The sequence below is a fragment of the Lissotriton vulgaris genome, chromosome 9, assembly GCF_964263255.1.
Source record: "Lissotriton vulgaris chromosome 9, aLisVul1.2, whole genome shotgun sequence".
NCBI lineage: Eukaryota > Metazoa > Chordata > Amphibia > Caudata > Salamandridae > Lissotriton > Lissotriton vulgaris.
This window is the reverse complement of record NC_141697.1, coordinates 152510472-152533283: the sequence shown is the minus strand read 5'-3', so window position 1 is coordinate 152533283 and position 22812 is coordinate 152510472. Positions and strand designations below refer to the sequence as shown.

Genomic DNA, 22812 nt, shown 5'->3' with positions numbered 1-22812 from the left:
TCCACAAAATAAGCACACTTAAAAAAATAATTCAGACCCAACCAGGCTACCCCATCGGTACTCCTTAGTTGTCCACGGCCAGGACCAGGCCCTAGGCCACCCAGATACCACTGGTCCTTGCCAATCTACAGAGTGGTGGGGTAGTAACCCCTGGCATACAATAGCCATTCTCAACAGTCCTCAGTGTAGTTCCAAACTACCACTGATCCTTCAACCTAGGGTCCGCACCCTCAGGCTGACCAGAGGTCACGGGCAAGAATGCCCCACCCTACCTCTACTTCTGGGGTTGGGCACTCTCCCAGGAGAAGCACCCTCCAGAACATAACTCTCCCACCAGTTCAGGACCTCTCTCCATCAACCGTTCTACCACCTGGGATCCAAATTCACCGGATGCACAGGGGTCAGAGGTGAGGTCTCCCTCCCTCTGCACCCCCTTCCAGAGTTCCGCACCCTCCCAACAGGAGTGGTACCCCTAGAAGACAAACCGGCCAGGACACTGGCTACAGTTGCTCTGCCGTCCAGGACAGGCAACCACCTGAACCTGGCTCCCCAACCTAGGGACGGACCCTTTGGTCAGATGCCTGGCACACCAGGACATCATTGAGGGTGACACCTAACTAATGTGTTGTGTAACAAGTCTGCCTGTCACTCAGGACAGAAGTGGTGTCACCATGGTCACTCCCTGGCGACACAGCTCTTGTAGCTGGCCCCTGACCCACTGGTTCTTCCACTGGGGAGCCTATCCCCCTCGCACCCCTCCATCTGGACTTCTGCACTCTCCCAACTGGAGCGGTACTGCCAGACACCAGAACTACTGGAAACCTGCTTACAGGGGATCCACGTTCTCTACACACTGGGAGATCCTCCTCACACGGCCTATTAGTACAGCCTAGGCCCCGGCCTGATGTTCCCTGAAGAAACAATCCAGGCCCTGAGACTGGGTTTCGGGCACCTGGAGACACGCAGTCCCACCCACTCCTTCTCCTCTGAGATAGGACGTGAGCCCCTACACCGGGACCTAGCTGAGCTACTCTGAACCTCTCCTCTCTATGTCTCCCTCCTCCCAGAACCTTACCAACTCGAACATACTGTATCTAAACAGACCACAGAAATCCAAAGCAGGCTCCATTTTGGCAGACATTCTTGAGAAAAGTATGATACAAGGGACCTAGGTGTCTGAGCTAAAACCGGAGTACACACCAAAGTATTCAGCAAGCTCCCTATCTCAGAGAACTCACACCCAAGTATTCAGCAAGCTCCCTATCTCAGAGAACTTACATCAAAGTATTCAGCGACCTCCCTATCTCAGAGAACTCACACCCAAGTATTCAGCAAGCTCCCTATCTCAGAGAACTTACACCAAAGTATTCAGCACAACACACCATTTTTCCACACCCCCCCCCCCCTCGGACTGGTAAGGCAGTTTCTACTGCCCCTGATTTCTCAACCTGACCACGCGTGACACAGGTACCATTACTCCGGGAACGGGGAATGGGACGTTCACATTCATCCAGTGCATCACACATTCATCCCCAAACCCCTCTCAAGACTGGTAAGACAGTTACTACCGCCCCTGATTTCTCGACCTGACCACCACGTGACACAGGTACCATTAGTCCGGGAACGGGACGGGGAACACATGCACTGGACACACTTATCGCTGCTACCACTGGATCCCACCCCTACTGGTGAATGCAGACACACACTTTTGTTGCTTCCACTGGATCCCACCATACTGGGGAATCCAGAAACCTCATACTGCACTTAGCGGATAATCTACCCTCCCGAGCTAGGGACACCCAACTCAGCGTTCACGCGCACCGGGCGCGCCCCATTCGTGCCGAAGGAGCGCCAAAGGTAAGCCCGTCTACGCCCGTCCGCGCCTGGACCGCGCCCAGCGCCAGACCCCCTGGCCCCGTAAAATCCACTCCGCCCGCATAACATACGACGCAGCAGCCCTCTCAGCCCTTAACCCCGGCCGCCCACCAAACTGCTACCAAGCCGCCCCAGGACACACCCATGGACCCTTCACCTGCCACTCCTGCAAGTTTGACTGCATCAGGACCCACACCAAATCCACAGACTCCAATCAGAGCTCCGACGCTAACCACCTAAAGTGCATCCTGGTCAACACCCGCTCGATCCACAGACACGCCATTGAACTCTGGAACCTACTTGACACTACATCGCCGGATGTCGCCTTCCTTACAGAAACCTGGATGAATGCCTCATCAGCACCCGACATCGCCATAGCCATCCCGGACGGCTACAAGATCATCCGAAAGGACCGCACCAACGAAACAGGAGGAGGCATCGCCATCGTCCATAAGAATACCATCCGCATCACGACCAGTTCCGACGACTACCTCGCTACCGCCGAACACCTTCACTTCCAGATCCACACCGACCCCAAGACCACACTCAGAGGCACCCTCATCTACAGACCACCAGGACCCCGCACACAATTCAGCGATGACATCACTGACTTCATCAGCCCACACGCCCTCCCCTCCGAGGACTACATTCTACTGGGAGACCTCAACTACCACCTGGAAAAGAAAAACGACTGCAACACCACCACCCTTCTGGACAACCTGGCCAACCTCGTACTCGAACAACTTGTCAATACCCCCATCCACTATGCCGGACACACGCTTGACCCAATCTTCACCTCCAGCAAGCACATCTCCTTCAATCACACCACAGCTCTCCACTGGACGGACCACAGCTGCGTTCACTTCAACTACAAAAAGACCACGACCCACAACCCCCACAACCTATATCCCGAAGAAACTGGAACAAAATTACTACCGACCATCTCTTCACATCGCTTCACCAAAACCCTCCTGCCAAATCATCGGACCCTAACCAAGCAGCCACCAACCTCACACAATGGATCAACCACAGCGCCGACGAACTAGCACCCTTAAAAAACCATCAAATCAAGCAAGGTAACAAAAAAGCCCCCTGGTTCAACGATGACCTTAAGAAATCCAAGAAGTTATGTTGCACCCTCGAGAAAGCCTGGAGAAAAAAACCCAACCACTGACAACCTGACCACCTTCAAGAACGCCACCCGCAAACACCACCAACTGATCCGATCCACCAAGAAATCAGCATTCAAGGATCGACTTGACAACAACGCCCACAACAGCAAGGAACTATTCAACATCGTCAAAGAATTTACCAACCCCACCGCCGGCACCAACGACATCACTCCCTCCCAAGACCTCTGCGACTCCCTAGCTTCTTTCTTCTACAACAAAATCGTCGACATACATAACAGCTTTGAAAACCAGTCCGGAGACCAGTCCACTCCACCCACCTCCAAACCAAAACCCCCCTCTAACAACCTTTGCGCCTGGAACCCAAATCACCACTGAAGACACCATCCACCTGATGAACTCCATCCACTCAGGATCGCCAACCGACCCATGTCCCCACCACATTTTCAACAAAGCAGACTCCATCATCGCACCCCATCTCCGAGACGTCATCAACGGCTCCCTCAACTCCGCTACCTTCCCGGAAAGCTGGAAACATTCCGAACTCAGCGCCCTTCTAAAGAAACCCACAGCAGACCCCACTGAACTTAAGAACTACCGCCCATATCGCTCCTCCCATTCCCTGCCAAAGTTTTTGAGAAAGCCGTCAAGAGTCAGCTTCCTCGAATCCAACAAATCCTTCGACCCCTCACAGTCCGGCTTCCGAGCCAAACACAGCACTGAAACCGCCCTCATCGCAGCAACAGATGACATTCGAACTCCGAAAACGGAGAAACAGCTGCCCTCATCCTACTTGACCTCTCCGCAGCCTTCGACAAAGTCTGTCATAGCAACCTCATACAACGCCTCAGCAACGTCGGAATACAAGGAAAAGCATTGGACTGGATCATCTCGTTCCTCGCCGGAAGAACCCAGAGAGTCTGCCTCCCCCCTTTTAGATCAGAGGCCACCAAAGTCATTTCGGCGTACCACAAGGATCATCATTCAGTCCCACCCTCTTCAACATATATATGAGTCCACTCGCATCCATCGCACGCCAACACAACCTCAACATCATCTCCTACGCAGACGACACCCAGCTGATCCTCTCCCTCACCAAAGACCCAAACACCACCAAAACCAACTTACACGAAGGAATGAAAGAAGTAGCCGAGTGGATGAAGAACAGCCATTTAAAACTGAACTCGGACAAAACGGAAGTCCTCATCTTAGGATCATCCCCCTCCGCCTGGGACGACTTTTGGTGGCCACCGGCCCTGGGAACCGCACCCATACCTACGGGCCACGCACGTAACCTGGGCTTCATCCTGGACTCCTCCCTCTCGATGACCGGACGAGTCAACGCCGTCTCATCCTCATGCTTCAACATCCTACGCATGCTCAAAAAAATCTTCTGCTGGATCCCCACCGAAACAAGAAAGACGGGCACCCACGCACTGGTCACAAGCCGACTGGATTACGGAAACACCCTTTACGCCGGAACCACAGCCAAACTACAGAAAAAACTCCAACGCATCCAAAACGCCTCAGCTAGACTCATACTGGACATCCCCCGTCAAGCTCACATTTCCGGTCACCTTAAAGACCTCCACTGGCTCCCCGTCAACAAGAGAATAACATTCCGTCTCCTCACCCAACCACACAAAGCCCTCTACGACCTAGGACCCGTATGCCTCAACACGCAACTGTCCTTGTACACCCCCACCCGCCAACTACGATTGTCCAATCAAGCCCTCGCTGCAATTCCGCGCATCCATAGATCCACCATGGGGGGAAGAACCTTCTCCTACTTAGCGGCCAAAACCTGGAATTCTCTCCCCACCCACCTCCGCCTTGTACAGAAGCACCTCTCCTTCAGAAAGCAACGAAAAACTTGGATATTCGATAAGTAAAGTCCCCCCCCCCCCTACCCCAAGCGCCTTGAGACCCTCTGGGTGAGTAGTGCGCTATACAAATTTTTGAACTTATCCTGGACATCCCCCGACGCAGCCACATTTCCGGCCACCTGAAGGACCTGCACTGGCTCCCCGTCAGCAAGAGGATCACGTTCAGGCTCCTCACCCACGCACACAAGTCTCTACACGACCTGGGCCCCAAGTACCTCAACGACCGCCTGACCTTCTACACGCCCACCCGCTAGCTACGTTCTACAAGCTTCGCCCTCGCCGCCGTACCACGCATCCGAAGAGCCACCGCCAGAGGTAGATCTTTCTCCTACCTGGCCGCCAAGACATGGAACTCCCTCCCCATCCATCTTCGGCTGACCCAGGACCATCTCGCCTTCAGGAGACAACTCAAGACCTGGCTGTTCGAGCAATAGCGGACCCCTTCCCCCAAGGGCCTTGAGACCCTGCCGGGTGAGTAGTGCGCTATACAAATGTTATGATTGATTGATTGATTGAGAGTGCACAAGAAACACATTTTCAGAGAAATGACATTTAGAACAACTTAGAAACAATAATCCCTTTCTATGTGACTATCTAAAATGCAGAGTTTTGTAGTGGAGCCAGTTGTCGAGGTGGTACTGCGCAAATACAAGTCCTTATCCTTCCAGCTGCTTCCAGTGTTAGAAATGAGATTTCTGGTTGGCTGAGACTTGCACCAAAGCCAAGCAGAAACCACCACTCTAGTTAGGGCAAGGAAGTTACACTACAAAGATAACCCCTGCTCACCCCCTTAGCACTGTGACACGAGCAGCAAGGCTGATTCCGGAGGCAAAGTAAGTTAAGTATTTGCGCACGCACCCACCATCAACATCCAAGGCCCCCCACAAAAGGAACTCCACACAAGGTTATATATACAAATAGCCTTTGTATTACCATAAACACCCTAGATCATAACCACACAGGTACACTGTGCCAACTGGCACTGGGCCATATTTACAGGGGATTATATACATGGGACAGGGCCACAAGGGCCACCGTCAGAATTAGCACTTAGTAGGAATAGCACTTTGTAGGAATAACACTTTGTGGGAATAGCCCTTAGAACATAGAATAATTGTAGCACCAAATAGCAAATGTAGAACACAACCAGTAACTACTGGTAAAAGGTAAGTTCACTTTACACAATCCTAAACACCTTAGGCATATATCACGCAGGGAACCATGAACTCACTAGCATAACTATACTAAGTACAACAATCTCCTAAGCATAAACACATTTAGAGGTATCAGAACACAGGGTGCGCAAAACATACTACATACAGTACATTTCCTAACACCCAAAGCATTAGCACATAACTCCCATCAATGTCCAGGTTGCGTCACTGAGCCGAAACCTAAACGTAGCAGCTGCCCACTACTTGCGGGGCAGCTGAGGACAAGAACAGGGCCTAAACGCTGCAGCTGGCACTAATTGCTGCACAGCTGTGGAAGGCCAACGTAGGAGCGAAGGAGTGCGACTCACTCCTGAGTCCAGAGACATGTCCCTAGAAAGAAAAACCTAAACGATGCAGCTGCCCACTAGTTGCGGGGCAGCTGTGAACTGCGTAATGGGGCTCTCTCTAGCCCTTCAGAATATTGGGTCAAACTGTTGGAGCCATCTAGGCTCTGTAAATACAGATTGCGCCCATGGAAGCAAATATGACAATGTTAGAGCAACACGGGGCTCTTTAAAATAATGGGCAAAGCGTTGGAGGGAACACGGATCCCTCGGGTCCATTAAATAGTCCTGGTCAAATGTTGGAACCCTCTAGGCTCTGGGCAAAAGAATGCGCATTTTTATTTTTAAACCTTTATTTAAAGTTTCACAGGATTACAAATGGCAAAAAAGGTAAAATTAACGCAGGGACATAATAAAAGAAACGTAATAAAAACAATAAAAGCATGATCAGATAATAACAGTACAAAGTAATATAGAGTGATGACAATAATCGAAATGCAGCAAAGTATATCCACGAAATATGAACAAAAATGACATATACCAAAGTGAGGTCTGAAAGGAGTGTGCTACTATATCTCCACATTGACTGGTACCAAAGACCTCCTACCTATCGGATATCCTTCCATTGACACAATCATGTACAGATAAGGAATGCTAACAGAAAGATAACAACTCAATAATGCCACAGACACCAGCATCGTTCCGTCGTAACATAGAAATTGAAGGGGTTTAACCCATCCCGGTTGGGGTGAGGCCGGATTGTGTCAGGGCTTCCCGGGCCAGTCGCTACCGGCAGGTGTAAACTCGATAGGGTTCCCATATATCCATGGGCCTGGAGGTGGGGGGGGGAGTAAAGTGCTGAACTCCTCGCAGTTAGTGTTACAAAATGCTAAGCTGTATAACCATGATTGGAGAGTGGGGACCCCTCTACTACCCCAGAGCTGTGCTATTTCTCTTTTGGCCAACATAAAGGAAAGCGCTGCCAATTTAAGAATGTTACTAGGGAAGTTCACAACATATCCCAGCAGTGCAATCTCAGGGGTGGGCAGGAGCGGTGTAGAAAGTATGTCGCCAACGTGGAGTGAACATCTAACCAGTATTGATGTATAATGGTGCATGTCCATGTCAAATGTGCGAAGTCTGCAAAAGGGGAAAGACATTTCAGGCAGTGGTGAGGTGGGAGTTGTCTATTCTATGTGCACGAGCTGGGGTGAACTACATCCGCCGGACAAATTTAAATTGTAGTAACTTGTGTCGGTTATTCAAGGAGACATCTGTTGAGGCCCTACAACAATATCCCATTGGTCATCCGGAATGGGACCACTCAGGTCTCTCTCCCATTCGGCCCTGAGCTTGGAGTCATCACTGGGTTTAAGTGTGACGCATTGTTTGTATAACTTGGAAATCAGGTGCGTGCTGGATGGGGACTGTATCACCAACGTAAGCGGGGGACTTCCTCTGGGGATAGAGGAAAGGAGGGGAAGCATGCCCTTAATGCTGAGCGAAGCCGGGTGAGGATGAATGTGTCCATGAAGGAGCGGTCAGAGAATCGGGCTTCCTCTGTCACAGAGAATGCGTGACCACCGGGGAAAAGATCTCCAAGGGTGTCGATAGTAAATTTCTGCAAGGTATGCTTTACCAACATCTCTTCTGTAATGGGAAAGAGAGAGGAGTTGGGAAGGGGCAACATCGGGGAGTAAAGCACATCGAATCCTAAAAGTTTACGTAGTTTAACCCAGGCCCAGCATGTGGTGGAGACGGTTTGTATATCGCGCTGGTTTCGAGGGAAGCCAGTGGGGAGAAGAGTGCGAAGCTGTCTAGGAAGAGCTAAATCTGCCTCTGGGCGCAAGTATTGAATCTATGTGTCTGGGTGGAACCACGAATAGGCATAGGCACATTGGGCAATTATATAATACAAGTAGAAGTCTGGTACCCCCAACCCGCCCCTGTCAGTCGGCATGGTCAAAACTTTCCAGCTGACACATGGTGTGCGGTCACCCCAGACCAACCGGAGCAGGAGCGAGCGTAGGTGTTTGAAGAAGGCATTGGTTAGGGGAACCGGTATGTTATTGAAATAATACAAAAAACGAGGAAGCACTACCATTTTAATAATCGCCACTCTCCCGGCCATGGAGAGGGGTAGACTAATCCTGCGTATAATCTGTGTTTCCAATTTGGAGACCGCAGTGCCATAGTTGAGGCGAATCATCGATGCAGTGTCTAGGTAGATTTGTATTCCTAAATATTTAACGGAGTCATAGCACCATTCCAGTGGAAACTCAAAAGACCAGGGTGTAGTGCTAGTTGTAAGTGGAAAGATGATAGATTTGTGCCAGTTAATATTCAGTCCCGAGAATGCTCCGAAGCGTATAATTTCCCGTATTAATGGGGACAGATTACAGTGGGGGTGCCTGACGTACAGTATCATGTCATCTGCATACATGGACAACAATAAAGGGCCGGTACGAAACTGCAACCCGCGATGGAGGTGCCTCTCCTGAAACTGCCGGGCCAGTGGGTCGGGAGCTAAAATAAGCAAAAGAGGGGAAAGGGGGCAACCCTGTCTAGTACCCCGCAACAAAGCACGCCAGTGCTCCGGATGTTGAGTTAGCCGTCCCCTGAGGTTACAAAATATATAGGAGAGATAGAGGAATGGGAAGAGGGTGGGGCCTGGCAATCATCCTTAAAGACTCTTGGACCCTTCAAGTTGAGCCCTCCGAGGAATTAGGAGTTGGGGAAGTGATGAACTTTTCTCTGGTCTTCTCTCCTCATCTCACTTTGGGTGGTACGTTAATCTATCGGCCTCCGGGACCGGCAGGATCGTTTCTGGCAGCACTGCTTGAGTCTATGGTACCTCGAGCTCCGAGATTCCCGCATTTCTTATTGCTGGGTTATTTTAATATTCATGCTGAGGTAGCGGATCTCCCGGAATGTAAAGCTCTGTGTGATTTCTTCGACCTGGCACATCTCTCCCAATGGGTCTCTTTACCTACGCACTCGGGGGGTCACACTTTGGATGTCATTTGTTCAAACTTTCCCCTCCAGGTGGAAGCCCCTCAAGCTTTGACATGGTCGGATCATCAGCTGATCAGATTTGCGTGGTCAGCTCAGAAAACTACCAATAGGGGGGGCCAAAACCGTTTTTGCCAAGAAAATTAACATAGAGACTTTGGGTGCCACCCTGAATGAGTGTAGGCCCGTGTTAGGCACTGATCTGGCCAAAGCGGTGTTGAACTTTAGAGAATGGGTGGTAGCGGGGGTGACTGCTTCATCTAAAGGGGGGAGCAGTGGTAGAGTTCGCTCCACCCCTTCTAAACCTTGGTTCTCCCCTGAGCTGCGCATTCATAAGCTGGCCTGTAAAAAGCTAGAACGGGCCTGGCGCCAATCCTATTGCCCCCTAGCTAAGGCTGCTTTACGGGGGGGAGCAGAGAAAATACTATGCCAGCATTAAAACAGCTAAGGGCGAATATTTTGCCAACCGGATTGAAAGGGCTAACAATAGCAGTCGCGAGATCTTTGCGATTGTTAATAGCTTTCTTTCCCCCTGTGCTGAGCAGCGGATGGTTCCAGCTTCAGGGGCATGGTGTGAGAGCTTGTCCGTGTTTTTTGAGCAAAAAATAGCTGCTATTCAGTCCAGTTTTAGCTCCATTAACTTCTCGGATGGCATTCCCCACCTCTCCCCTCTTCTAGGGTGTTCATCTTCCAGGATGGTGGAGCTCGTTCCTCCCACAGCTACTGACACACTGGCCGTGATTTAATCCTTGAAATCAGGATCTCCATCTGATCCGTGTCCGGCGAGGGTGTTGGCATGTGTAGCTGAAGTGGTGGTGCAGGAAGTGATGCATATCGTCGGCCTTTCATTTAAATCAGCCATAGTGCCTGTTGAGTGGAAACAGGCTAAGCTCCTGCCCTTGCTGAAAAAGACTGGAGCTGACCCTGCTGTGCTGGCCAATTACCGGCCAATTTCTCTGCTCCAGGCTATGGCAAAAATTGGCGAAAAATTGGCTTCTCGGCAGCTTAACGAGTTTGTGGAATCATCTGGCGCTCTTCACCCGGCTCAATCAGGGTTCCGTGCTGCTCACAGCACGGAGTCTGCACTGGTGGAGATCTCTGAAGCGGTTAGGGAGTGTCTGGACTGTGGCGGCAGAGCGGCTCTAATTTTATTGGACCTCTCTGCCGCGTTCGACACAGTGCCTCACCAACGCCTTCTCGCTCGGCTTGCTGATATTGGGGTCTCCGGCCTTGCCCTGAATTGGCTGAGCTCCTTTCTCTCGTCTAGATCCCAGCAGGTCTGGCTCCCTCCTTTTTCATCCTTGGCTAAGCCTCTCACGACTGGGGTCCCTCAGGGCTCCACTTTGAGCCCTCTGCTTTTTAATGTTTATTTGACCCCCCTGATAGAGCTAGCCGAACAACTGGGGGCCAAAATTATTGCCTATGCCGATGACACGCAGCTGCTGTTTACCTGGCCCAGCGCTGTCTTAGATACAGAGCGGATTCAGACCTGTCTATCCTCAGTTTTTAATTGGTTAGCTTCCGCACAACTGAAGTGCAATGAGGATAAGACGGAAATTCTGCTCTACGGTCAATTCCCCCCTAACTTCAGAGAATCACTTTGGCCGGTCGGTTTCCCAATGCCCTGTTCAGTTAATGTCCTCGCTAAGAACTTGGGGGTCTGGTTTGGGGAAGACCTCCGGTTTGAGGGGCATATCAAGAAGCTGACTGGAGGCTGCTTTGGGACTCTTAAGGCGCTTTCAGAAGTTTTTCCCTTATCTTCCTGCCTCAGCAAGAGAGTCAGTAGCGAGAGCTTTAATTCTCTCGCGCCTCGACTATGCCAACGCTCTGCTGAGTGGCTCCCTGGCTTACATGGTAAGGCGTCTCCAGGTGATCCAAAACGCGACCGCCAGACTGCTGGGTAATATTTCCAGCCGAGTTAGCGTAAGGAATCACCTGCAGAGTCTGCACTGGTTGCCAGTTCCTCAAAGGATTATTTTTAAAATTTTGACACTGGCTCATAAAGCTATCAATGGGCAAGGACCCGCCTACTTGATGAAACGATTTAGTCGCTACTCTCCCAATCGATCCCTGCGCTCTGCCGCTCAACATCTGCTGCAGGTTCCTCGCTTCCGGCGTACCCGGCTGGGAGGGCAATCAGTGGCGGTGAAGGCCGCTTCGGCCTGGAATGAGCTTCCTCTATCCCTGCGAGCTACCTTGAATTTTGGCTCTTTTAAAAAAGCGCTGAAAACCCATCTGTTTCGGCTGGCCTTCTAGCTTTCTCTTTTTTGTAGTGTTGGCTGTTTAATCTGTTTCTTCATCTTCGTGCCAGGATACTCCAGCAGTAATTGAGCGCGTTACAAAACAGCATAACATAACATAACATAACAAAGGGAAAGGATCAGATAATATACCATTGAGTCGCAGCCAAGCGGAGGGCCTGGTGTACAAAAGCGCAACAGTAGCAATAAAGCACTCTGGCATGCCCATACGACGCATGACAGAAAGGAAGAAGGGCCATTCCAGAGAATCAAATGCTTTCTCCGCATCCAATAAAATCGCTGCGGCTGGAGTATCGGGGTCAATACGGTGTAAAACCGTAAATAGGGAGCGGAGGTTGAGGGATGTCGACCTATACAATGTTTCTTGGGCAAAAAAAATGTGTAAATGCCATAACTGATTGCTAGATATTCTCATTTTTAACATTTTAACCACAACTACTGAAAACAAAGAAAATCAAAAGAAAAGGAGATATCAATTAAGTAAAGGAATAGGTATCCAGTATACAGAGTGCCGTTCGAGTTCAGTCTTGCCTAGGCTTGTGTGCTCGAAGTGGATGTGAGCTGCTTTTTCTGTACTATGTACGGTTGCATGGACACTAGGGCATCTTGTGACTAAAGTTGTGTCTATGAAATGTTATTAAGGAATGTGGGGTCATTGTCTAACCCGACAGCTATAGGTGAGTTCTCCTGTGATTGCAGCGTATCTGTTTCACCCAGGCGACATGCTAGGCATTATCCCAATGTTATGGTAATTCATATCTTAGGATTTATGCCTTAGGTTTGTAAAGCGAAAACAATAACATTGAAAGATGCAAGATTTTACATTTTCCTTGACCACTGATTTAGACTCTCTAATCGTTAAATTGTTCCTTGATTGTGATGATAACAATGGAAGACAGCTCAATGTGTTAATTTTTAATGGTGCATTTGGCAAGTGAGCTCAATCCAGACAGGGAAACATCTTAGCTTTAACGTCCTTTTAAAGTCGATGCATTTTACTACCATTAAGATGGGTAATAACAGCATCCATTAATGAAATCTCTAGAAATGTACTGTGTAAAAATAAGGTTTTATTTATGGTTTTCCAAAGATTCAATTTTATTAACGTCACAAACGTTTACGTTATTTAATTAAAGCAAACAATACTACATGTACAATGCGGGAACAACCAGCTGATTATGATCATCTATTTATTTAATATAAAAGGACTAGCCGGGGTCACTTAAAAACACATAGGTGGTAAAAATACTTTTATTTTATTTTAATAAAATAACATCAAGAACTTTTGCATGACAAAACAATCTGGCATTTTCATTATGTAATAGCAATAAATTGAAATGGCAGTGGTGAGGACATAAGGAAACACTCTTTTTGGAGACATAGAAGTCCACAGTACTGGCGGGCATGACGCTTCACTCTGCGGCACCGCATAATTGAAAAAACAGCCAATAAGATCAGGATTACCAAATAATGTATTAGCCATTGTTCCCCAAAACTCCTTCCCCTGTGAGGTACCTGCAACTGCAAGTTAAGTTAAAACTTGAACAGAAAAGAACACAGGAAAAAGAGAGAAGGGGGGGATATAAAAGAATTGGGGGGAAAAATAGCGGCAACTAAAACTGATCTATTTGTGGAATCGCAGTCATGGGTACGTCTGACAAATAAGTGGTGCAATGAGTGACATTTATGTGGTTGCAGAGATGGGTTAGGTCATGCACTAATGTATATGACAATATGTACATGGTGCTGGTGCGGGCCAGGAGAAGAAGGGAAGAGACGGGAGGAGGGATGTGCAGTTGGAACGAGTCTATGAGGGAGGGGGATGTACAGCTAATTCAGTCTCAATCACGGTCAAATATTTCGCCCTTTGTAAAGGGGTTTGTCGTGGAGGTGCTGAAGCACGTGCCATAGTCTTCAGCTGATTGGTGTACTCAGAGAGTAACGCCCTACGAAGATCATGCATCCATGCGTTGACATTGGGGCCCGTTTGCGCTTTCCAGGCCATAGCAATCTTACGTTTGGCCAGGCCTAGAGCAAGGTATAGGTGGTAAAAATACTTAAAACAGAATTTAGAGGCAAATGAAACCAGTTACGAACATAGAAAAGTTTATTTGAAAATAATATACAGATTCAGCTAAAACAATTTTTTCATTTAGTGTTAACATGCTTAAACATTCTAATTTTCGAATCCTACAACATTCAAAGCTGAGAAAGTAAATAGTCAACATTTCTTCTCCCCGAGGTAGCAATTATTCCAATACTTTTAAAAAAAATTAAGGATCCACGTTCCGACTATTTCTCTTTAATTGGTTTACCAAAACCATCTGTTGTTTTCCCAACAAGGTATTGCTGCAAACCAACTTTTGTAATACTGCTCTTCAAATATCTTAGGTTTTATGCTTTAGATTTGAAAAGCTAAAACAATAACGTTGAGAGTTGCAATATTTGACAATTCCCTCGACCTTTGATTTAGACTTTCTAATCGTTTGATTGTTTCTTGATTGTGACAATACAAATGGAAGACAGCTCAATGAGTTAATTTTTAATGGTGCATTTGGCAAGTGAGCTCAATCCAGACAGGGTAACTTCTCATCTGGCAATCCTTTTAAAGTCTATACACTTTAGTACCATTTAGATGGGTAATAACAGCACCCATTACTGACACCTCTAGGAATGTACTATGTAAAAACAAGTTATTATTTATGATTTTCCAAAGATTCCATTTTATTAACGTCACAAACAATTAAGTTACTAAAGCAAACAATACTAAGGGCCAGATGTAGGAAGCCTAATACCGGTCGGTAACGGCCTAAATTACCGAATTTCGGGCGTTACCAACCGGTATTAGGCTTTTCAGGTGTAGGGGCCTAATTTAGGATTCGGTAATTTACCGAATCAGTAATTTAAGGAATCAGTCAATTACCGAATTCTTAAATACAGATTTGGTAAATTACCGAATCCTTAATGTAGGAAGCACTCAAGTGAGTGCTTTTCACTTGTAAGGACTCGTTATTTACCACCAACTACAAGTTGGTGGTAAAGAACGAAAACCGTTAAAAAAGCAGTTTTGTGCTTTTTTAACAGTGCCATTTGGCAGACAAACATGACCTTAGGGCATGTATGTGTGCCACATGTGAACCCATGCACTATTCAGGGGTGTAACAGGGTGTCAAAGTGACACCCTGTCACCCTTGAATGTGTTCACCATTTTACTGAATCGGTATTTACCGATTCGGTAATTCCCATTCATTCCTAGGGGCCTGGGGACCCATAGGGATGAATGGGTAAAATTCATTTAGCTACATATCATTTACCGATTCTAAAATACCAAATCGGTAAACTTCGGTATTTTGGAATAGGTAAATGATATTTACCTACATCTGGCCCTTAATCTTTAATGCATGAACAACGAGCTAATTATGATCACCCATGTATTTAATATGAAAGGACTAGCCGGGGTCACTTAAAAACACATAGGTGGTAAAAATACAACAAAATTTAGAGGCAAATGAAACCAGCTACGAATGTAGACATTTTTATTTTAAAATAATATATATGACTATTTCTCTTTAATTGGTTTACCAAAATCCTCAAATAATAAGCATCCATTGTTTTCCCAACGAGGTAGTGCTGCAAACCTATTTTTGTAATACTGCTATTCATATTCCACAAGAAGGCTGGCTACAAACAAAAGGGCATAAGTAACAAAACTCATTTTAGGGCTAGTGTTTATAGCACTGTGTTGGCACAGTTTGGCCTTGACAGCTAGAAGACATTGTGCCAGTGGCTTCTGAGCTCATTGCTTCAATGGATGTCTGCACAGCAAGCTAAAATGCATGACAAAAATCACATGCTTACGAGCATGTGTGGTGGTTGTTCATGCACATAAAAGCAAATGCATATGTACGTAAAATATAAATTTATCAATATGTACATATACGCGTAAACCTGTGAACTCGACTGTACAATCTATTCCCTATCTCCTCCACCTTTTGACTGACAAAATGTCCTAGAATCAATTTTAGATTTGTTGAACTATTAATAGAGGATCAATGCATAAAACAATCCAGTTTCCCCACCGAAAACCACTACTGGATTATAAATGAATTTCTGTTGTTGGTTACCTTTCCATAAACAAGAGAAGGGATTCTATGATTTTAAATAATCAAAAGAGAAAAAAGTAACAGTATTTTAATTTGCTTATTAATGCCATAAGAATCCATGCACAATTATGCATATTGTAGGTAGGAAATATTGGTTCAGAATTTCTTATGACAGTATTTAAAGGAAAATAAATTGATGTTAATAAAATATTGGTGAAAACGCCTCAGGATTCAAGGAATCATGGCGATAATACCGGGAGGAAAGCTTTGGAGGCCATCCACTTTTTTGAATACATGAACTAGGACTTTGATTGAAGAAAATTATCTGATATGGGCTACTCAGATGTTAGCAAGATGGTGGACATCATAATACAGTATTATGCGGTCTACACTAATTAACCTTGATGTGGGTGCCAGGTAGGTGAACAAGACTATAAACTAGGATACAAAAAGGGGAACGATGGCAAGGTATCCCAGTAGAGTATTACACGCACTAGGCCTCTTCATTCTCAGTGCCATTCTTGGTGACATTACATTAAGAGGTGGACATTAAACAGAGGTCTGCAGCAGAGCTAATACTGCAAGGCAGTGACAAAATGAAGCCATGTCTCAGACAAATGTGAATAGGAGTCAGAAAGTTGACATTCCATAAAACTGGGGAAGATGTTGGAGGCCACATATAGTACCGAGCTCTTGAAGGTATTTCATCTAGCTATACCAAGGTTTCCAAACAGTAGCTCAAGGCTGTGTTGAGAGACAGGAAGGATGAGTTCCATAGCCAGTTCTCAAGAGGAAGCCATGTTTACACTTAAGTTGTTTCTATGGACTAGAAGGGGGTGGGGGAGTATATGACATGCAGTGCACTATTTGTGTAAACAAAGTGTCAGGGCCCTTATCACTTCACACCTGCTAACCATTACACACCTACAAGTGTGATAATTCAGACTATAATAGGTCACCCAGAGCTACAAGAATGGTATAGGTGGCAGCTGTAGGGAGGGGGGATCAATCTGCGTGGTTATCCCCACTTTTTGCCTGGTGCTATGCTTGTTTTGGACTAGTCCTGCTAATCAGGACCCCACTCTATCTGCTTTCTCCCTTAAATTGTTATATTCAGTACTTCGCTACATCCCAGAATGTATACTGGGGTACCCTTATTTGTCCCTAGTATATGGTACTAAGGTACCTAGGGCATAGGTACCCCAAATGTCCCCCATGGGCAGAAGCATGCATTATGCCACCCATGGGAGACCATTCAAAATGGAACTACAGGCCTGCCATTGCAACCTGGGTAAGCTGGCGCTAGCACCACTTACTAAAGATATAGGTTTCCTATATCTGGGGTCACTGCACTTAAAACCTATAAGTCACCCCATAGCAGGCCTTATCAATCCTGAAGGCAGGGTGCTTGGTTCTAAGTGTGAGGGTGCCCCTGCATGAGCAGGACACCCCTACAGCGTCCATTCTCCCGGGTTGTAAGTGAAGCAGCCATATACTATATAGAGGGGCACTGTGTAATTACGCGATGACCATCTCGAAACTGGCTGCAATGATTCCTATCATGTTTGGTATCAAACACGTTGGTATCATACCCCCAAACAGTAAACGGTGTAGGAGGTATGATTCCAACCACTGGAAGAGTCCTCCGTTAGGCTCTGAGTGTTCCCGGTACCAGAATTCTTGAGCCGGACAGCACAAAATGGTTGCTGGTGACCAGAGACACGATTCTGCCCCCATGCTGTTGAGCCAAGCTCGAGCAGGGGAAAGCAGAACAATAGGTATCCAGTCACTTGGAGGTGTGACCACCTCCCAGACAGGATTTAGTGTATTGGGGTAGGGTGGGTGTGCTTGCCAGTGCCACTCAATCTGCATGTGAGGGGCACATTTGGTGTCCCCATGCATAGTTAAGATCAAACCAGTCCTGAAAGCCGTTGGACAAAGGACATGGGAGTAACGTTCCCCTATCCAGACCCTCCCCTTGGAGGGTCCCCTAAATCGCCCCAACCCTTTCCTTAGGGTACTGAAGAGATTACCTGGGTGAGTCCTTAGATTCGTAGTGGGACAAGATTCAGACCAGACACCACTTCTACTTCTACCGTCTGGGCACACTGGACTTCATTTAGGCTCGACTTAGTCTCCCTTCCAGTCTGCTGCATCGTCTGGGCCTGTGCACCATACAGGAACCTTCCAAGGCCTATGGGCATCAAAGACACCTGAAGGAATCTCCCTTTGAGTCAAGGAGTCACTCCCCTGCATTTGCAGGCACCACAACTAAGTCGACCGGTCTGCTGATCCGAGCTCCTCCGGACTCTGTAAGGTTCTGCAACACAGGTGGTGGTTCTCCACAGCTCCAGAGGCCTGCCCTGCCCTCTCAGCAAGTTTGAGGCCAGTATCCATCCTGGGGTTGCAATAACCGAACCCCTGTGCACCACGTCAACTTGCAATTGCAGGGGCTTGTTGGCTTCCTTCCAAGTAGATCTTCGGGTTCCGAATAGCCCCAACCTCGAGCACCTCCAGTGACCAGAATCTACAGCCACACCACATCGTGGCCTGCATCTTTTGGTGAGCTGCTTGATGTCCTTGCGAGACTCCAGTGCCTCCAGCCTGTGGGTCTATTTGAGGGTCACAGTAGTTTCTTTTGGGCTCCCCTGATTGCTTGGGACCTGCCCTAACTCCACTGCTTGTGGTGAGTCCCCTGGACCTTGCTGGTCGCCCGGTCCTTACAGCTGCAGAGGTAAGGTCATTGTCACCCATCTGCAACACAGACATCGGAGGGCATTTGTCTTCCATGTCTTCTGGTCACCAGAGAGACACAGACTCTGTACCCTCTGCTTACAGGTACTTCTCATCTAGAATCCACCTTCGGATTCCACCCAACACTTACTCCTTCACCAGGGGCACTTACCTGAACTCCTCCATTGGGTTCGACTGCGGTTTTAGACACCACTTCACACATATGCACCCGACTTCCCTGGGGTAGGTAACGTGGGTACTAGAGTATTCACGGGTGGGGCGGCTCTCTAACCTTCTGTCTTCCATGGAGTTTCTTCAGGGTTCAATGGGAAGGGTCCTTAATCTTTAAAAATCCAACCGCCACTTACACGTAGAGTTGAACGGAGCATGCAGTCGTGTTTCCACACTGCACACGCTCTCAATGGGGTCCCCATCTACTCAACTTAGGTGGTTCCTTGGGTCCCCAGCACTTCTACGTCCTCTCGACCTTGTCTTGACCCGAGTTGTGGTTCTTATACCACTTTCTTAGTATATGGTATGCCCCCCCGAGGGGTCCACTGTTTAGTACGTGCTATTTACTGTGTTTCTTTGCTAAAGTATTGTGTGCATTGTGTTTATTTCTGTGTAGGAGATATCTAAACATGTCAGAGAGTATATTATAATAAATACATATTTTTATAAATACCTTGTGCGTTTTTTGTTACTTAATCTATACTATAAGATTGCATTCTGGTAAAACAAGCTGCTTTACACTCCTTCTGGACTAAGCCCGAAAGCTGCTCTCCACAGCTACCACTTAGAGAGCTTTCTAAGGTTGTCTAGGACCTCTTAAATCACCACAAGGATTGTCAGGACTGGTGTTAGGTGTCCACTTATATAAGTCTACATAAAATTCTAGGCCAGCTTCACACAGCAAGTATAATTCATTTCTAATGTATATTAAAGTATTTACAGTGCTAAGAATTAAGTGCTGGTGCCAAACACTGGAAACCACTAGCCCAAATTAAGCACTGATGACAACTAATCCAATAGTACAGTGTTGTGAGGAGGAAACACATTTATTAAGGATGTCTAAACTGCTTACCAGCAGGAGTAACGAGGGGACAACATCAGTAACGGAATAACAATAAATGGGCAACTATTGGACTATTCAGTGTATGATTAAGCTTTGCCTCTATGGTGCTGAGCTAAACAGTGAAAATATGCAACAGGAGATGATCTTGTGATCATCGATCAGACGGAGATAGGGCTACAGAGAAAATTACATGCTTTTAGTGAATACTGTAAGGCCAAACATTTAGTGGTTAACACGGACAAAACGAAGATCCTGACCTTTTGTAAAAAGTCTAAAAGCTTTAGCTGGTACCTAGGTCAAACGAAACTAGAATCTGTAAGGGAATACAAATACCTAGGTTTATGGTTCGAAAGCTCGTTAAAATGCGGGATACATTTGGACACCCAAAAAGCTAAAGCATCATCATCTATCTGTGGTCTGAAAAAATGTAATAAAGATTATGGGGACACGTTAGATAAACCTTTGCTAAAAGCTTATGAAGCTATGATCCCGCCCCAAGTATTGTATGGAGCAGACGTTTTGCATCTTAGTGGTAAAGGTGGGTGGGATCGGGAGGAAGGCAAGGCCCTAAAAATGCTACTGTCCCTACCAAAGGCAGCCATGATACAAGCAATCAGAATAGAGATAGGAACAATAGCATGGAATATCCAGGTCCAAATGTCCCTGGCAAGATTTTGGAAACGCCAATCCCAAGGGGGCGCGCAGAAGGTATCATATTGGTGCAGTGAGGAAATCAGGCATTGCAACCTTAAATGGGCAATAGAGGCAAGAAGGAAAATTATGGGAGATTACTGGGAGTCTAAATGTGAGAGTAAACCAGAATCCTTTAGACGTTGCCTTTTCAAAGAGTCTACTTAGAGCACAAGGCATGGAGAAATCAAGGAACCAGGACCTAGAATACTTAAGAAAGAAAATGTCGGTCCAATGCATGGTAAAGCGTGGGGAAAAGACGCATGGTATCCATATTTAGAAACCTTGCCTAACCATGGACTTAGATATGAAATCTTGAAATTACGAATTGGCACCAACCCATGGTTAATGGCGGGAAGATTAAAAGCAGAAATGTTATACCCCGATGGGTTATGCAAATGCGGGCTGAGGACAAAGTGCGATATATTGCATATAGTTGTAGATTGCCTTATGACGGTAGAAGCGAGAAAACTATTTCTACGGCCATTATTTATAAAATATGGAATAAGGTCTCGAGTTCAAGCCCTTACATTATTGATAGAAATGGAAAACCTGGATACTGCAATTGCACTAGGAAATTATATGAGAGGGGTAAATTGTTTTGCTAGGGAAACACTTAAGCAATGTTAGGGATGAAATTAACTATAAACGCCCCCTACTTATTAGCTGTAGGCTTAAAACCGAAGACATTTTATTCCAAACTGTCTAATCTATCGTTACTAATGAAGATTGATAAATGTAAAGAACTTTTAACTTTAGGAGTTTTTGTTACTTCTGTTTTACTAAGGTTTTATGAGGTTTTTGGGCCCGATGTAGAACACCAAATACCGGTCGGTAACGGCCGGATTCGGCCGTTACCGACCGGTATTTGGTGATTGAGATGTAGGGGGCTATATTTTACAGAATCTGTAAATTTACCAATTAGGTAAATTTACCGATTCTGTAAAATACCGAATCGGTAATTTTACCGATTTGGAACATTCCTGAAGTAGGTAGCACTGTTTCCAGTGCTACAGGCATTTCAGATTTGGTATTTTACCACCCAATCCAATTGGGTGGTAAAATACCGAATCCAGGTGTGCATGCACATGTGTGCATGCACACCTATGCCATGTGACAGACAGACATGCCCATAGGCATGTCTGTGTGCCACATGGCACATATGTCTGTATTTGGGGTACTAGAGGGTGTCAAAGTGACACCCCCTGCACTCTTGCTGGAATCGGTATTTACCGAATCAGTAAATACCGATTCGGTAATGCCCATTGATTCCTATGGGCTTCAATGCCCATAGGAATCAATGGGCATTACCGAATCGGTATTTACAGAATCGGTAAATACCGAATCTTAACGATTCGGTATTTATAGATTCTGTATTACCTCCATCCCCCCCCCTTTTTTACCACTTCTTAAATACAGATTCGGTATCATTCGGTATTTAAGAAGTGGTAAAATAAAATTACCTACATCGGGCCCTTTATCTTTTTAATTGATTTCATGGAAAATTAGAAATTTAGAGGTTGCAAGGGGCGACGGCAGCTACTGTTCTACTATAGAGGTACTAAGCAGAGCGGTCTGAAAAGTAATGGTGTGATTTTAAAACATTATTTGTGTATACGTTTGTTTTAATAGGTATGTACAGTGTTGTATTTGATAAGATCTCGGTGTTTGAAGACTACGGTCTAAATAAACGGTTTCTCAAAAAAACAAAAAAAACAAACAGGAAATTAACTTAAATCAATGTCATGAAAGAATCAGATTCGACACGCTGCATGTTATACAAAAGCAATGCATGTTAGAAACTGTCTCAATTGTGTTACAGTAGCACCCAAGTTCTCCAAACTAACAGTTTGCTTTGAAAGTAAATAAAGCAGATCGGTCATTTCTTTGCCCCCAATAGTGGCGTTTACCTTTCAGGAGGAAAGAAACGTGTATTAATACAAGCCCAATTATAGTTTACTGGGTAAAGGTTCCTTATCCAAATGTTTTCGGAAAAAGGCTTGTATTTTCTTCCAAGCCCCCTCCTGTGCGCGAGAATGGGCTCCAGGTTCTCCTCCCCACACGACCGGCATGCCCGCAAACAAATGCATTGAGGCAGCACACATTGGAAAATATGGAGGTTCGATGTAATGCCCCGCCCCGGGGTAGACAGCAACCTCTGGCCTTTTCTTTCCATGTGCCTCTACAATGTCAGCAGCTGCATTAGCCATGAACTCACTCTTCCAATTCTGGTCATCCTCTCCGACAATGAAAAGGAATTTCCCTTCAGCCTTCTCGACTGGAATCAAACTTTTGCGGTTCTCTGGTGCCAAAGGGTCGTCCAAGCAATTTACGACGTTTGCAATACCAGGCTGTGGAAAAGTGATGCGCTTTCCATCTGTGCCGATTGGGGGTAAAACTAGATCTTTGTAATGTAGCGCAGCACCGACAGTGGTGATACCACCATTAATGGTGGCAGTCGCAGTTATTCCTTCCAGGAGAGATGCCATGCTGAGGACAAGGTCACCTCCTTTGGAGTGTCCGAGAAGCCCGATTCCTGGACCCTTGAC

The 22812-nt window shown here is 46.5% G+C and overlaps 2 protein-coding genes across 2 annotated transcripts in view; both read right to left on the bottom strand.

The window, feature by feature from the left end:
- Window positions 1-18555, bottom strand: part of LOC147689767 (acyl-coenzyme A thioesterase 2, mitochondrial-like) — a 26884-nt gene extending 8329 nt beyond the window's left edge. The window contains exon 1 of the mRNA XM_086939437.1: window positions 18490-18555. Within this exon, the coding sequence (XP_086795563.1) occupies window positions 18490-18555 (66 nt within the window). The remainder of the gene's footprint in view (window positions 1-18489) is intronic.
- LOC147689766 (acyl-coenzyme A thioesterase 1-like) overlaps window positions 13752-22812 on the bottom strand; it is a 76810-nt gene continuing 67749 nt past the window's right edge. Inside the window, exon 3 of the mRNA XM_086937245.1 lies at window positions 13752-22812. Within this exon, the coding sequence (XP_086793371.1) occupies window positions 22213-22812 (600 nt within the window). The 3' untranslated portion in view covers window positions 13752-22212.